This window comes from Saccopteryx bilineata, chromosome X (genome assembly GCF_036850765.1).
Source record: "Saccopteryx bilineata isolate mSacBil1 chromosome X, mSacBil1_pri_phased_curated, whole genome shotgun sequence".
Classification (NCBI taxonomy): domain Eukaryota; kingdom Metazoa; phylum Chordata; class Mammalia; order Chiroptera; family Emballonuridae; genus Saccopteryx; species Saccopteryx bilineata.
In genome coordinates, this window is record NC_089502.1 from 59,314,751 (window position 1) to 59,331,766 (window position 17,016).

The following is a 17,016-nucleotide window of genomic DNA, read 5'->3' on the forward strand; positions in this document are numbered from 1 at the left end:
AGGAGGGTGGATCCTACCTTTCAGCCCCTCCGACCTGTGGGGAAAGTGACAGACGGCGTTAGAGGTCAAAGACCCTTTTACCCGTCTCTTGCCCAGCCTAGGAAAGGCCGTCTTTACTGCGAAGTTTGCAGTTTCATTTTTTCCTACCAAGTCCCGACATTGGGGGGAGGGGGCCTATCTGGGAAAAACTATCACAATAATTAATCTGGTAAATTCAAGAATCCAGACAATGGTTACTCTGTTTCACACAAACTGACAAAAGCGAACAGTAGGGCTGCGGGAACGCCAGCCAATCAACCGGCTCCTCCCCCAACGGCCCACTCAGCGTCCGTCCGAGGCCCCCGCGGGCGGGGCACGCGACAACACGGAATTGGGTGTGCGTCAGCGCCGGCGCGCGCGCCGCCTCGCGCCGTTGAGAGAAACCCAACCAATCAGACTTCAGCAGAGCGCCCCGCCCTGCCAGGCCGCCTCTGCGTCTCAGCCGAGGAGCATGCGCAGGGAGGGGCCCGCGGATTTGAATCGTGGAGGGGATGTTTAGCCTCCCCGACTGCGCGGCAGAGGAGTTTGTTAGGTAAGGTGCTTTTAATAGCTGCGCAAAAGGGGGGCTTGGAGAGCGAAGGGGATCTCCTTGACTTCTGAGCAGGATTGTCCTGCACGGTGTGGCTGGGGTCGGGTTTTACCCCTGTCCAGGAAGAGGGGTGGGCGGAGAGTGTTTGAAAACTCTTGACTGGTCAACCGGGTGCGGTCAGAAGCTGCTGGCCTGCCCGTTCTTTGTTGGGAACCTAGGACACAGCTCGGAACCTGGGACCTCCCGCTGGCGTAGACACGCATGCTGCGCACCTGCTCTGGCCTCTTCTGTTCTAGAGAGGTAGGACTGGGTGTTATTCTGATCATTCCCTTCGTTTCTGTAATTTGATGTCAAAACTTTTAAAGTCTTCTGGATTCCTCTCTTTTCTTTTCCCTACATCCAGTATTTTATCCTGGCCTTGCCCATACAACCTCCAAAATATATCGTAAATACAATCATTTTCGACATCTTCCAGCACTGTACTTTAGGCCTAATTCAGACTGCGGTTACAGTTCTGCACTTCTGCAAGACTCTCTTTAATGGACGTTTCCACTCCTTCATCCCTAACATTTTGTTAACATTGTAGCTGAAATGGTTTTAAAACATAGATCAGACAGTATCATTCCCCTCTGTAACACTACTCCCTTCACCTGAAGTTGCCGTGGTACTCACAATAAACCCCTTACTCTGATCTACAAGTCCCAATATGGTATTCCCTGGCTGCCTTTCTGACTTCATCTCCCACTACTCTCTGCCTCTACCGTGTCACTCACTACCTCTCCTACTCCTCCACTGCTGTTGCTTCTGTTTTTCTAACACATAGAGAGCTCTTGCTTTAAGGTCTTAGCAAGTAGTACTCTTCACTTTCTATGACATAAATACTTTTTCAGAACATCTTCACATAGCTGCTTCTTTCTTGGCATGCCAATATCAGTTTAAAGTCCATCAGGGAGGCTTTCTCTGACCACTTATTCCAAAGTAGCTTCTCACCTCTGCCCCATTTCTTTCACATCACTGTGTGTTATATTCATTGTTAACTATATACTTTATGTATTGACCCTCATATTCCTCCCCACTCCCCTAAGTTGCATGAAAGCAGAGCTCTTGACTATTTTATTATCTTATCCCTGGTAACTAGAACTGTGCTTGGTATATAGATGATGTTCACTAATTGTTTATTGGGTAAGTGAATAAATTAATGGGGAATTTTTCTGTTCTGAGAATCCTTTGTTTGCCCACCAATTTGGCTTTTGAACTATGCAGTTTTTTAAAATTAATTTTAATGCGGTGGCATTGATAAATCAGTGTACATATGTTCAGATAAAACATCTCCAGATTATTTTGACATTTGATTATGTTGCATACCCCTCACTCAAATTGTCTTCCGTCACCTTCTATCTGGTTTTCTTTGTGCCCCTCCCCTCCCGCCACACCCTCTCTCTCCTTCCTAGCCGCCCCCCCTTACCATCACACTCTTGTCCATGTCTCTGAGTCTCATTTTTATGTCCCATCTATGTATAGATTCATATAGTTCTTAGTGTTTTCTGATTTACTTATTTCACTCCATATAATGTTATCAAGGTCCATCCATATTATTGTAAATGATCCAATGTCATCATTTCTTATGGCTGAGTAGTATTCCATAGTATATATGTACCAAAGCTTTTTAACACTTAGGCTGTTTCCAGATCTTCGCTATTGTGAACAATGCTGTCATAAACATGGGGGTGCATTTCTCCTTTTGGAACAGTTCTATGGTGTTCTTAGGGTATATTCCTAAAAGTGGGATAGCTGGGTCAAAAGGAAGTTCAATATTTAATTTCTTGAGGAATCTCCATACTGTTTTCCACAGAGGCTGCACCAGTCTGCATTCTCACCAGCAGTGCAGGAGGGTTCCCTTTTCTCCACATCCTCCCCAGCACTTATTCTGTGTTGTTTTGTTGATGAGCACCATTCTGACCACTGTGAGGTGATATCTCATTGTGGTTTTAATTTGCATTTCTCTAATGATTAGAGATGTTGAGCATTTTTTCAAATGCCTATTGGCCATCTGTATGTCCGCTTTGGAGAAGTGTCTATTTATTTCTTTTTCCCATTTTTTGATTGGATTGTTTGTCTTCCTGGTGTTGAGATTTACAAGTTCTTTATAAATTTTGGTTATTAACCCCTTATTAGACGTATTGTCAAATATGTTCTCCCATTGTGTAGTTTGTCTTTTTATACTGTTCTTATTGTCTTTAGCTGTGCAAAAGCTTTTTAGTTTGATATAGTCCCATTTGTTTATCCTGTCTTTTATTTCACTTGCCTGTGGAGATAAATCAGCAAATACATTGCTGCGAGAGATGTCGGAGAGCTTACCGCCTATGTTTTCTTCTAAAATGTTTATGATTTCACGGCTTACATTTAAGTCTTTTGTCGATTTTGAGTTTATTTTTGTGAATGGTGTAAGTTGGTGGTCTAGTTTCATTTTTTTGCAGGTAGCTGTCCAATTTTTCCAACACCATTTATTAAAAAGGCTGTCTTTACTCCTTTGTCAAATATCAGTTGTCCATATAGCTGTGGGTTTATTTCTGAGTTCTCTGTTCTGTTCCATTGATCCATGTACATATTATTTGTAATCCACTTTAGGATTTGAGCTACTTTGAAGTCTTGATTTGTTTGTTTTCTTAACAGGTGTTAGTCTTGTTTACTGATCTCAGCAGGGGGCTTATTTGAAACTGTATCCAGGAATGCTGGTGGGTGTAACCTGAGACTCTGAAGGCCTCATATGCCAGTTACTCTCTCTGGGGGCGGGGTGTTTTCTCAGCTTCAGAAGGGGGAGGTTTATCTCAGATCTCCATGGAGACCTGAGTTACTGCCACTCCTCCCCACTTCTTGTTTTCAGCTGTATCTTGTTGCACTGATTGGAGCTGGAGAGATGTCTGGAGATCTGTGACTTGGAAGCACTTTAGTCTTTTGTTTGTGGAAGGATCAGCCCCTCTTCCAGCTATGGCTGCCTCCAGCACTGAATGAGTCAGCTTCTCAGGTCATCCCCTGCATTTCTCTGCCCCTCACCGTCTGTCTCCCCTTTCTTTTTGGAAGACAACCCTCCCTTTCAACACACCTCGTTCCCTGGTCACCAGGCAAGTGGCTGTGAGCAGTATTTACTGCTCTTTTCCTTGGAGTGAGAACCCTTCTGGGCTCTCAACCTCACCCCCCTCTGTTCCTGTAAGCAGGGGAGATTCAGGCGCTCCCTACCAGGTTTGTTGTGGCTTCTTCTTTGCTCCTTGGTTTTTGAGAGCTGTTCTTGTAGTCCAGAGTTGGTTTTTCAGGCCAATTGTTCATAAATTAATTTGTAATCCATTGAATTATGCAGTTTTAACTTAGCATTGGCAAAGTAGGGAACATAAAAGGTGAAAAGTAAAATCAAGGCCAAGTGGAGAAAAAAAGTAAGATTGAGTTCATGAGATAGCTTAGATTTGGACTTGCTCATGTGATATATAGCCTTTTAAGAGAACTGGATATGTTGCCTGTACTCTTTCTGTTTTTCTTGTTTGTTTGTTTTGTTGTGTTTTCCTGCAGGAAGGTCAGTTTAGCTGGTGAATGTTACCTTGAAGAGTTGTTTCTCTATTCCTATTTAGGTCAAGGACTTTCTGAGAAAGCTTACCTATAGGTTTTGTTGCCCAGATTTTTGTCAGGTTTTTTATTGTGTACTTGTTGTACGTTAGGTACTGTGTACTAAATTTTGGGGAAACAGGTAGATATGGTCCCTGTCTTTGTGGAGTGAAAGGGACAGTTTTGAATTATTGTAGAATACTATGAAAAACTTTATGCCACTAAATTCAACAACCTAGAAGAAATGGATAAATTCCTAGAACAATACAACCTTCCTAGACTGAGTCAAGAAGAAGCAGAAAGCCTAAACAGACCTATCAGTAGAGAAGAAATAGAAAAAACCATTAAAAACCTCCCCAAAAATAAAAGTCCAGGCCCTGACGGCTATACCAGCGAATTTTATCAAACATTCAAAGAAGACTTGGTTCCTATTCTACTCAAAGTCTTCCAAAAAATTGAAGAAGAAGCAATACTTCCAAACACATTTTATGAGGCCAACATAACCCTCATACCAAAACCAGGCAAGGATGGCACAAAAAAAGAAAACTACAGACCAATATCTCTAATGAATACAGATGCTAAAATACTAAACAAAATACTAGCAAATCGAATACAACAACATATTAAAAAAATAATACATCATGATCAAGTGGGATTCATCCCAGAATCTCAAGGATGGTTCAACATACGTAAAACGGTTAATGTAATACACCATATCAACAAAACAAAGAACAAAAACCACATGATCTTATCAATAGACGCAGAAAAGGCTTTCGATAAAATACAACACAATTTTATGTTTAAGACTCTCAACAAAATGGGTATAGAAGGAAAATATCTCAACATGATAAAGGCCATATATGATAAACCATCAGCTAACATCATATTAAATGGCACTAAACTGAAGGCTTTCCCCCTTAAATCAGGAACAAGACAGGGTTGTCCACTCTCTCCACTCTTATTTAATGTGGTACTAGAGGTTCTAGCCAGAGCAATCAGACAAGACAAAGAAATAAAAGGCATCCATATCGGAAAAGAAGAAGTAAAGGTATCACTTTTTGCAGATGATATGATCCTATACATCGAAAACCCCAAAGAATCCACAAAAAGACTACTAGAAACAATAAGCCAATACAGTAAGGTCGCAGGATACAAAATTAACATACAGAAGTCAATAGCCTTTCTATATGCCAACAATGAAACAACTGAGAAGGAACTCAAAAGAATAATCCCCTTCACGATTGCAACAAAAAAAATAAAATACTTAGGAATAAACATAACAAAGAATGTAAAGGACTTATATAATGAAAACTATAAACCATTGTTAAGGGAAATCGAAAAAGATATAATGAGATGGAAGAATATACCTTGTTCTTGGCTAGGAAGAATAAATATAATCAAGATGGCTATATTACCCAAAGCAATATACAAATTTAATGCAATTCCCATCAAAATTCCAATGACATTTTTTAAAGAAATAGAGCAAAAAATCATCAGATTTATATGGAACTATAAAAAACCCCGAATAGCCAAAGCAATCCTAAAGAAAAAGAATGAAGCTGGGGGCATAACAATACCTGACTTCAAACTCTATTATAGGGCCACGACAATCAAAACAGCATGGTATTGGCAGAAAAATAGACACTCAGACCAATGGAACAGAATAGAAAGTCCAGAAATAAAACCACATATATATAGTCAAATAATTTTTGATAAAGGGGCCAACAACACACAATGGAGAAAAGAAAGCCTCTTCAATAAATGGTGCTGGGAAAACTGGAAAGCCACATGCAAAAGAATGAAACTGGACTACAGTCTCTCCCCCTGTACAAAAATTAACTCAAAATGGATCAAAGATCTAAACATAAGACCTGAAACAATTAAGTACATAGAAGAAGACATAGGTACTCAACTCATGGACCTGGGTTTTAAAGAGCATTTTATGAATCTGACTCCAATGGCAAGAGAAGTGAAGGCAAAAATTAATGAATGGGACTACATCAGACTAAGAAGTTTTTGCTCAGCAAGGGAAACTGATAACAAAATAAACAGAAAGCCAACTAAATGGGAAATGATATTTTCAAACAACAGCTCAGATAAGGGCCTAATATCCAAAATATACAAAGAACTCATAAAACTCAACAACAAACAAACAAACAATCCAATAAAAAAATGGGAAGAGGATATGAATAGACACTTCTCCCAGGAAGAAATACAAATGGCCAACAGATATATGAAAAGATGCTCATCTTCTTTAGCTATTAGAGAAATGCAAATCAAAACGGCAATGAGATACCACCTCACACCTGTTCGATTAGCTGTTATTAGCAAGTCAGGTAATAGCAAATGTTGGAGAGGCTGTGGAGAAAAAGGAACCCTCATACACTGTTGGTGGGAATGTAAAGTAGTACAACCATTATGGAAGAAAGTATGGTGGTTCCTCAAAAAACTGAAAATAGAACTACCTTATGACCCAGCAATCCCTCTACTGGGTATATATCCCCAAAACTCAGAAACATTGATACGTAAAGACACATGCAGCCCCATGTTTATTGCAGCATTGTTCACAGTGGCCAGGACATGGAAACAACCAAAAAGCCCATCAATAGATGACTGGATAAAGAAGATGTGGCACATATACACTATGGAATACTACTCAGCCATAAGAAATGATGACATCGGAACATTTACAGCAAAATGGTGGGATCTTGATAACATGATACGAAGCGAAATAAGTAAATCAGAAAAAAACAGGAACTGTATTATTCCATACGTAGGTGGGACATAATAGTGAAACTAAGAGACATTGATAAGAGTGTGGTGGTTACGGGGGGGAGGGGGGAATGGGAGAGGGATAGGGGGTGGGAGGGGCACAAAGAAAACAAGATAGAAGGTGACAGAGGACAATCTGACTTTGGGTGGTGGGTATGCAACATAATTGAACGACAAGATAACCTGGACTTGTTATCTTTGAATATATGTATACTGATTTATTGATGTCACCCCATTAAAAAAATAAAATTATAAAAAAAAAAAAAAAAAAAAAAAAAAAAAAAAAAGAAAGGGACAGTTTCGTTGATTAATGGTAACAACACTTGTTTCTGTATAGAACATGTGTAGTAATGTCAACTCCAAAGAGAGTTAAGGACTCTCAGACACCAAGGAGAAGCATACAACATAGTACTGGTTATCAGACTGATCTTTTGGACTGGAAACAGAAAGAGGCTTTAAGCACCTCAAAGAACATCTCAAAACATGGACAGAACAATCCAGTGGAAAATTGTGACCATGCCGACGTGGAAAAGCAAGCGGAAGATGCTCTACAGGAGGCAGTGAGATACTTTGAGAAAGGTAAGACGAGTACTTTTACCTACGCAAGTCCTATTTTTATCAAATATTCTAGACTCTTTTGTTAAGGAATCTTAAAGGGTAACATTTTTGCTCAGACATGCTTTTGTCTGTTTAATAGACATTTACTGAGCACTTAGTACATATCAGTATGCTAGGTGCTAGGTATATAATAGCAAAGCAGGTTCCTAGCAGAGCAGTTTCAGAACTGCTGCACATTGAAATTACATGAGAATTTTTTTTTTAAGAGAGGGGTTAACAGACAGGAACAGACTAGATAGGAAGGGAGAGAAATGAGAAGCATCACCTCATAGTTGTGGTTCCTTAGTTGTTCATTGATTGCTTTCTCATATGTGCCTTGACTAGGGGGCTCCAGCTGAGCCAGTGACCCCATGCTCAAGCCAGGCGATCTTAGAGCTCAAGCCAGTGACCATGGGGTCATGTCTATGATCCCATGCTCAAGCCAGCGACGTTGTGCTCAAGTCAGATGAGCCACACTTAAACCTTGGGGTTTCGAACCTGGGTCTTCAGTGTCTCAGACTGACACTTTATCTACTGCACCCTGCACCAGTGCCTGGTCAGGTTACCTGAAAAATCTTTAAAATACACTGATACCAGGCATCCACTCTTACACAATCTGACTTTATTGGTATGGGATGTAACCTGGGCATTTGGAATTTTTTAAAGCTCCTGAGGTTATTTCAAAGGATTGAAATAATTTATTGCTGCGGACCAGTGCAGCTCGTAATTCTGGCTCTTGAGGGAGAACGGTGGGGAACTAAGAAAACAGACTCATTAAGGCAAAAGGATGGGATCGAGAGGACTCTTCAATGCTGATGGCAATATCCGAGTGCCCCATAACCCCAGTTTGCTATATTATATAGCCATATACAAATCAGGGAAGTCCTTGATACAAAGTTACACATCTGAGGCTAAAACAGGAACTCTTCAAGGCATAAACAGGAATCCACCTACCATGCATAAGTGAGAGCAACCAACATCTGAACAAACAGAGTGAGAGGAAGGACATATAAATTGCTTCCAGCAACTTAAGGAAGCAAGTAAAGTGGGTGCAAATACTCAGCATCATAACCAATATGGAGGTGGAGGGGGGAGAACTTAGCCTTTTGCTAAGCCTCGAATCTACAAAGGCTTTTTGCCACTTGCAGTCTACAATAGCTTATAGTCTAAATTCAGTGCTTTAGTTAGTTTTAAAGCAGCGATGCCAAAGCATGATTCAGTATTCCTCACTGAAGGTGCCATTGCTGTTAAATATTCCAGAGGCTTGAGGGCTTTCAGGGCTTTCAGGAAGACATTTTATATATAACACTATTCATTTTGCAGGGGTCCCCAAACTTTTTACACAGGGGGCCAATTCACTGTCCCTCAGACCGTTGGAGGGCCACCACATACAGTGCTCCTCTCACTGACCACCAATGAAAGAGGTGCCCCTTCTGGAAGTGCGGCGGGGCCGGATAAATGGCCTCAGGGGGCTGCATGTGGCCCGTGGGCCGTAGTTTGGGGACGCCTGATTTAAAGCATGGTCCCCAACCCCCGAGCCACGGACCAGTACTGGTCTATAGAGAAAGAATAAATAACTTACATTATTTCCGTTTTATTTATATTTAAGTCTGAATGATGTTTTATTTTTTAAAAATGACCAGATTCCCTCTGTTACATCTGTCTAAGACTCACTCTTGACTCTTGTCTCGGTCACGTGATACATTTATCCATCCCACCCTAAAGGCCGGTCCCGTGAAAATATTTTCTGACATTAAACTGGTCCATGGCCCAAAAAAGGTTCGGGACCACTGCTTTAAAGTATCCAGAGTTGTAATTGTTGAGGTTAGAGATGGTAAGAATCTTAAAGGTCTCACTATTTAATATGGTTCCTTTTTCCAGGTCCCCTTAAAACTTCACGGAGTAAAGATGAAAACATGGAAAAACACTTAAAAATTGTGGAAAATGCGGCTTGGAAATATGGATTAAATCCGGAAGAACTTGACATTCTATTAAATGTGGTAGTCAGTGGCAAATATGGTATGTTGACAGGATATACCAGTCACAAATTTGTTATTAGATTGTTCGTTGGAATCGGTTGTCGTTCTTTTTTACTATTGTCTTCATAAAACCGAAGTGGGACTTTCTCACATTTGGACTATTTTATGAGCCAAAAGTTTCTGTGTGTGCACATGCTGAAAATTGCTAGTTATCACATATTTTTACAAGTAAAATGCATAGACGCTTGTCACCAAATACATGGGAACCATTTTTAGTATTTCTCTTAAGAAGCATAGATATAATTTAAATAACGTCGCTGGAAGGCACCTTAAGAGATCACTTGGTCTACTTCATTGCCTTTAGGTTCATTTATGATGTGGTCTACATTCTCCTGTGTGCCCCAACCAGGAATCAAACCTGGGACATCCACACGCTAGGCCGACACTCTACTACTGAGCCAACCGGCCAGGGCTGGTAGCTATGTTAATTAGCCTGATGGGAGTAGTTATTTCACTATGTATCACGTCATACATCTTAAATATATATAATTTTCATTTAAAAAATAGAGGTCTTCACCCTCAGTGGGAAAAAAGACCTGTGTAAGATGTTTCTGAGACTACCACATGCAGGCGAAATTAAGAACAGCATTATCTCAGTGAATGGATGTGATCACCATGTTAAAATGCATATGAAACAGTGTTTAAATATGCGTAAGATGTTTCTAAGAGTGCTACTTGTTATCATAGTGAATGGAGGTGATTGCCACACTTTAAGGCATATAAAACAGTGGTTAAAGACACATGTATCCAAGACGTTCTTGACAGTTAAACTTGCATGAGAAGTTGAGAATAGTGTTTCCCAGTGAATGGTTGTTATCACCACACTAGAATGCAAATAAAAATAATGTTTAAATATAAAAAAGAAATTAATGAGATACCTATTTAATTCTTGAAGCCTTAAGAAGCAGAAGCTGATACAGGGTATACACAAAACTATTTGCAACATTGCTTCTTTTCCCAAACGGAAGGATAAAATGGAAGCCAGGGAGTGTGATGGAAAAATTGGACTGGTATAGAATATTACTTCCCTCTAATTCCAAGGATAGTTCTTGCATTCTGCTGCCCTCTCCACTTTTTTGGGGGGGAAGGGGGAGAATACAAATATATTTATTTATTTTTAAGTATTGCAGCCCGTGTAAGATGACTGTCAGTAGCTTTAAAATATATCAGGATCTATTGTGCCATTAAAAAATAGTACCAAAAGACTAATCCTTGAAATGTTCCTGTAAAAACTTCTTTGAGGTGTAATTCACATTTCATAAAATTTATATTTTTGAAGTGTCCAATTCAGGTTTTAAAAATTATTTATTGGTTGATTTTAAAGAGGAAGTGGGGGGTAGAGAGAAAGACACACACAGAAGCATTGATCTGTTCCTGGATGTGCCCTGACTGGGGATCAAACCCACAACCTGGCATATTCGGATGATGCTCTAACCAACTGAGCTATCCAGCCAGGGTGAGGTTTCTTACTGTTTTCATTTGTTTGTTTGTTTGTTTTTAACATTCACAATTGTGCACCCATCACCACTCTCTATTTCCCAAACATATCAATACCTCAAGAAACCCTGAACACATCCTCCCTCTTTAAATAGAAGTATTAGAGCCAAAGAATTTGCTTTATAGTTTATATCAGAAATTAAAGGTCCATTTTTTGTTTTGAACTGTGTTTTGTCATGATGATAAGAGATGTCAGCTCTTGCTCATTTTTTCTTGCCTTTGGTATAAAGTGAGATTTTTTTTAAGGACCAAGAGGGAATCATAGGTAGGAAGCAATCAAGATACTAAAATGCAGTTTAATTCAGAGCTTGTCTGCTTTCCAGGGAGCCTGGTAAACTCTCGGTTGTGGAGATGCATGATTCCGGCAACTCTGATATCCGAAGATTCTGTGGTTAAGGCGGTCTCCTGGCTGTGTGTGGGCAAGTGTTGTGGTAGCACCAAGGTAATCTTTTCAAGCATTTTGATGATAACTCCTTCAGAACCACTTAAGGGCTGTCCTGGAAGAGCCACTTACAGAGTAATGGCATTGGCCTTTTGTGCAAAGCCTTTTGATTGGGAACAAAAGAGCTTGATGCGAGACCTCTGTTCAAACAAATTTTTTACCGAGAGGTAAAATCTATTATCTTGCTTTGCGCTAGAAGCTTCTGAAACAGCCCTGAGGGGGGAATTAGGTTCTTCTGTACCAGTTCTATTTCTCTAAAGATAAGCATTTTGTCTCTCAATAGGTTCTTTTTTATCGTTGGCTGGTTGCAGTGTTTGACTTCATTGATCACAAGGAGAAAATTAACTTGCTCTATGGCTTCTTCTTTGCTTCATTGCAAGATGATGCACTGGTGAGTAAAAATTAAACGGCATCGTTCAGACTGTACGTGCTTATATGTTGTTGCAACACGTGTGCTCCAAAGCTCCACACAGTGTGCTTTTTCTTCTTTGAAAAGATGTCCAGTGGTAGAGCGTCGGCCTGGCGTGCGGAAGTCCCAGGTTCAATTCCCGGCCAGGGCACACAGGAGAGGCGCCCATCTGCTTCTCCACCCCTCCCCCTCTCCTTCCTCTCTGTCTCTCTCTTCCCCTCCCGCAGCTGAGGCTCCATTGGAGCAAAAGATGGCCCGGGCGCTGGGGATGGCTCCGTGGCCTCTGCCCCAGGCGCTAGAGTGGCTCTGGTCGCGACAGAGTGCCGCCCTAGAGGGGCAGAGCATCGCCCCCTGGTGGGCGTGCCTGGTGGATCCTGGTCGGGCGCATGTGGGAGTCTGTCTGACTGCCTCCCCGTTTCCAGCTTCAGAAAAATACAAAAAAAAGAAAAGAAAAAGTGTCAAACATAGAAAAGTATGAAAAATAACATTACATCTTTCCATCTTTCTCAGATTAACAAATACAATTTTTTTTTACCGTATTTGCTTTATATCTTTCAAAGAAATCAAATGTTAAATATAGAATGAACTCCACATTGGAGTCTCTTTGCTGATTGAGAGCAGTGGTTGCTATCTTTCGCCTTTAAGCCACTTTCACAAGGCTTTTGCATCACTAATTCTATATTTTCTTGATTAACACTGCAAAATCTTCATCAGAATTAATGAGGAGAGGATTGCTTTTCATGAGATGGCAGTAGACTGATTTTTATTTTTTTATTTTTTTTACAGGGACAGGGAGAGTCAGAGAGGGATAGACAGGCAGGAACAGAGAGAGATGAGAAGCATCAATCATCAGTTTTTCGTTGCGACACCTTAGTTGTTCAGTGATTGCTTTCTCATATGTGCCTTGACCGCAGGCCTTCAGCAGACCCAGTAACCCCTTGCTCGAGCCAGCGACCTTGGGTCCAAGCCGGTGAGCTTTTTGCTCAAGTCAGATCAGCCCGTGCTGAAGCTGGCGACCTCGGGGTCTTGAACCTGGGTCCTTCCGCATCCCAGTCTGACTCTCTATCCACTGTGCCACCGCCTGGTCAGGCTAGACTGATTTTGATTAAATAGCATAATTAGGCCCTGGCTGGTTAGCTCAGTGGTAGAGTGTCGGCCCGGCGTGTGGAAGTCCCGGGTTTGATTCCTGGTCAGGGCACACAGGAGAAGTGCCCATCTGCTTCTCCACCCCTCCCCTTCTTGCTTCTCTCTTTCTCTATCTCTATGTCTTGTCTCTCTGTCTCTCCCTTCCTGTCCTGCTGCCATGGCTTGGTTGGAGCGAGTTGGCCCTGAGCACTGAGGATGGCTCCATGGCCTCTGCCTTGGGCGCTAAAAAAGTTCTCAGTTGCTGAGCAATGAGAGACACCCCAGATGGGCAGAGCGTCACCCCCTAGTGGGCTTGCTGGGTGAATCCCGGTTGGGGTGCATGTGGGAGTCTGTCTCTGTCTCCCATCCTCTCACTGAATAAAAAAAAAATAGCATAATTGCTCCCATTGAAAACATTAATAACTGAGAAAATCTGCTGTCCACCTGAAAGACTTTCAAAGACTGTCTTTGCAGACCATGTGAACCATTCATCTAACCCAGTGGTAGTCAACCTGGTTCCTACCGCCCACTAGTGGGCGTTCCAGCTTTCATGGTGGGCAGTAGTGGAGCAACCAAAGTATAAATAAAAAGATAGATTTAACTATAGTAAGTTGTTTTATAAAGATTTATTCTGCTAAACTTAGCGAAAATCCGACATAAAATACTTGGTAAGTAATTATTATTATATGCTTTAACTTACTGTAACTCTGCTTTACAAATTTTATAAAGTAAATTTACTTCCCTACTTTATAAATCACCATTACTGTGGAACCGGTGGGTGGTTAGAAAATTTTACTACTAACAAAGATACAAAAGTGGGCGGTAGGTATAAAAAGGTTGAGTACCCCTGTTCTAACCAAATTCCTCTTGCCATTTGGGAAGGGGACATTACACCTCCATTTATTGATCTCAATTTTAAAAATCGACATTTCCACTGTGTCAGTTGCATTGTACTAGGCAATATAGAAGAGTCCATGTTTAGCAGCGGGTTTCTGTATTCCAGGGATGTGTAATCCAGTTGGAGAGTTAAGAAGAGCACATAAAGTTAACTAACCCAAGAGTTAAAATATCAAAGACAATATATGATAGTGTGAGGATAATAATTGCTGTATTGTATCCTGGAATGCAAAGTAAACTAAATCAGTGATTAGAAGAAGCATTATAAAGTGTGTGGGTATTGAGCGAGGCCTTGAAAATTGAATGGAATTTGAGATTTGATAAAAGGGAATGATGTTTGATATGACAGGAATAGTTCAAGCATAGTTGTGAGATGTGTAAGTTGTGTTTCAGGAGACCCTAAGTAGACTGATGTACAGTTGTCAGGTGGTGTGAGTGGTAAGGCTTGAAAAGTTGGGTGAGGAGAGATTGTAGAGATCTTAGAATGTGATGCTAAGGAGTTTAACTTTATCTTCTATCCAGTGTGGAAATCATTGAAAAAGTCTAGGCAGAACATGTTGAAAGGAACATTGTAAGAAGCCGTATTTAGTTGTGTTAAGCAATATGAATTAGGAGGGAGGCTAGAGTCAAGGAAACTAGTTAGCATACTAATACGATAATCCAGGTCTAACATGGTGAAGTCCAAGACTATGGTTTGTGGACCCCTTAAGGCTCTCCGAGACCCTTTCTGGAGGTCTGAGAGGTCAAAATTATTTTCAAAGCAATATCAAGATGTTATTTGCTATTTTCACTGTTTACATTTACACTGATGGTGATAAAGCAATGGTAGATGCGACTGGTGCCTTAGCACAACTCAGGAGAGTGGAGCCAAGCTGTACCAGTGTTCATTGTATTCTTCACTGCACTAAAAACCAAAAATGCTAGTTTCACTTAAGGGTGTCTCAGATAGAGCAGTAAGAATTAATTCATTAATTTTATTAAATTTTGACCTTTGAGAAGTCTTTAATATTCAGTATGATGAAAGAGAAGTAAAAATAAATCTCTTCTGCAGTAGGTATTCTGAGGAAAAAGCACTTGCATGATTCAGTTGCGTGCTAAACTATCTGCCCTTTTTTTTTCTTTTTTTCATAAAATGCCATTTTAAATTGAAAGAATGACTGACATGAACTGTGGTTATTCAGACTTGGGTATTTGGCAGAGGTAAGCCTGTCATTTCAAAGAAACCCAGTGATAATATTTGTTGCCAATGATATATTTGAGCTTTCAAGTAAAAGTTACAAAGTTCTCGAAAGTTTGTATCTGTCATTGTAAACTTGACAACTTCCTGGTACTTAAAGACTTCTCTGATGAGATTGGTAGTAGCACTATTAATGAATGTAATTTTTAAATATTGTGTAATGAAATATGTCAATATTTGGAACTCAGTGATCCAGTATTTTCCAGATATTATAAAAATCAAGCATGGGTAAAAGATTCATTTAAAATGCAAGGTATAGCAATGAATTTTAATGGAACAGAGTAAAAGAGTGTTCATTGATAAGGTTTCCAATTGCCCATTGCAGTTAACCCTTAAGGAACTACTACTTAATTGAGTTTCAGTGTAGCACCATGGACTAATATCCACAATTTTCTGAAAGAGCAATTAAAATATTTCTTTTTTTACTACCCCATTATCTGTAAGGCTAGATTTCCTTCATGTACTTCAATCAGAACAACAACACGTTTTGTTTTTTTATTTTAGTAATTTTTTTTATTTTTCAGTTGTAATTGACATACACTATTATATTAGTTTAAGGTGTACACATACCCCAGTGATTAGACATTATAAAACTTACCAAGTGCTCACCATAATAAATCCAGTACCCATCCGACACCATACATAATTACAGTATTGTTGCTTATATTCCCTATGCTGTACTTTACGTCCCTGTGACTATTCTGTAACTGCCAGTTTGTACTTCTTACTCCCTTCACCGTTTTTAGCCATTCTCCCCCCCCCTCCAATCTGGCCATCATCAGAAATAAAACATTCTTAACATGTTTAGAATAAGCCGAGAATCCAACTGTATTCTATTAAGTCAGAAACATTAAATCTTTTTGTAGAAATGTAAAACTATGCCATTCTAGTCAATTTTTTGTTTGGGAAATATAGTTATTTTTTGTAAAATACGTCATTTATGTTAGCATGTATTGGGTTCATAATTTTTTTAATGAAATAATAAACATTTTAAAATTTCTAATATGATGAATATCAGTAGATATGATTGATGTATGTAAATGAAATCTCCTTGGGGTATTCTCTAATTTTTAGGATGTAAAAATGAGACCAAAAATTTTGAGACTCACTGTCCTAGGCTGAGGTGGTAGAGAATGAAAACTTAAAAGGACAAATTTTAGGGGAGATTGTAAAGAAAGAATTGATGTGAGCTGGTACTTCGGTAAGATTAAGAGAAAGGTCAGGAAATCTGAGTTTGTAAGTAAGCATGACTCAGAATGATGGTAGCTTTGACAGTGAAAGGAAATTTGTGAGTAGGAGGTAGTTTGGAAGGAATATATTTGAATTAGATATACAAAGTTTGAGGTTGTAAGGCATCCTGTAGAAATTCACTCTGAACATTTATTAACTACATACAGTGCCAGGTATTGAACTAGTATTAGGAATACAAATATGAATAAGACATAACAGTTAATTTAAGTGAGGATTATACACTAGGCACACGATGCTTTATTTTTTTTATAAATAAATTTTTAATAATGTTAATGTGGTGACATCAATAAATCAGGGTACATATGTTCAAAGAAAACATATCTAGGTTATCTTGTCATTCAATTATGTTGCATACCCATCACCCAAAGTCAGATTGTCCTCCATCACCTTCTCTCTACTTTTCTTTGTGACCCTCCCCCTCCCCCTTCCCCTCTCCCTCCTTCCTACCCCCCTCCCCTGGTAACCACCACACTCTTGTCCATGTCCCTTAGTCTCGTTTTTATGTCCCACCTATGTATGGAATCATGTAGCTCTTGGTTTTTTCTGATTTACTTATTTCACTCCGTATAATGTTATCAAGATCCCACC

At 39.9% G+C, this 17,016-nt stretch overlaps 1 protein-coding gene across 5 annotated transcripts in view; it reads left to right on the plus strand.

The window, feature by feature from the left end:
* Window positions 1-464: 464 nt before the first annotated feature.
* CENPI (centromere protein I) overlaps window positions 465-17,016 on the plus strand; it is a 65,331-nt gene continuing 48,779 nt past the window's right edge. For 3 of the 5 annotated variants that reach the window (XM_066250063.1, XM_066250067.1, XM_066250068.1), the window contains exons 1-6: window positions 465-571; window positions 750-868; window positions 7,272-7,513; window positions 9,413-9,550; window positions 11,391-11,509; window positions 11,793-11,900. In XM_066250063.1, the coding sequence (XP_066106160.1) occupies window positions 7,285-7,513; window positions 9,413-9,550; window positions 11,391-11,509; window positions 11,793-11,900 (594 nt within the window). In that variant the 5' untranslated portion in view covers window positions 465-571; window positions 750-868; window positions 7,272-7,284. The remainder of the gene's footprint in view (window positions 572-749; window positions 869-7,271; window positions 7,514-9,412; window positions 9,551-11,390; window positions 11,510-11,792; window positions 11,901-17,016) is intronic. The other 2 variants (XM_066250064.1, XM_066250065.1) reach the window with 2 other exon arrangements.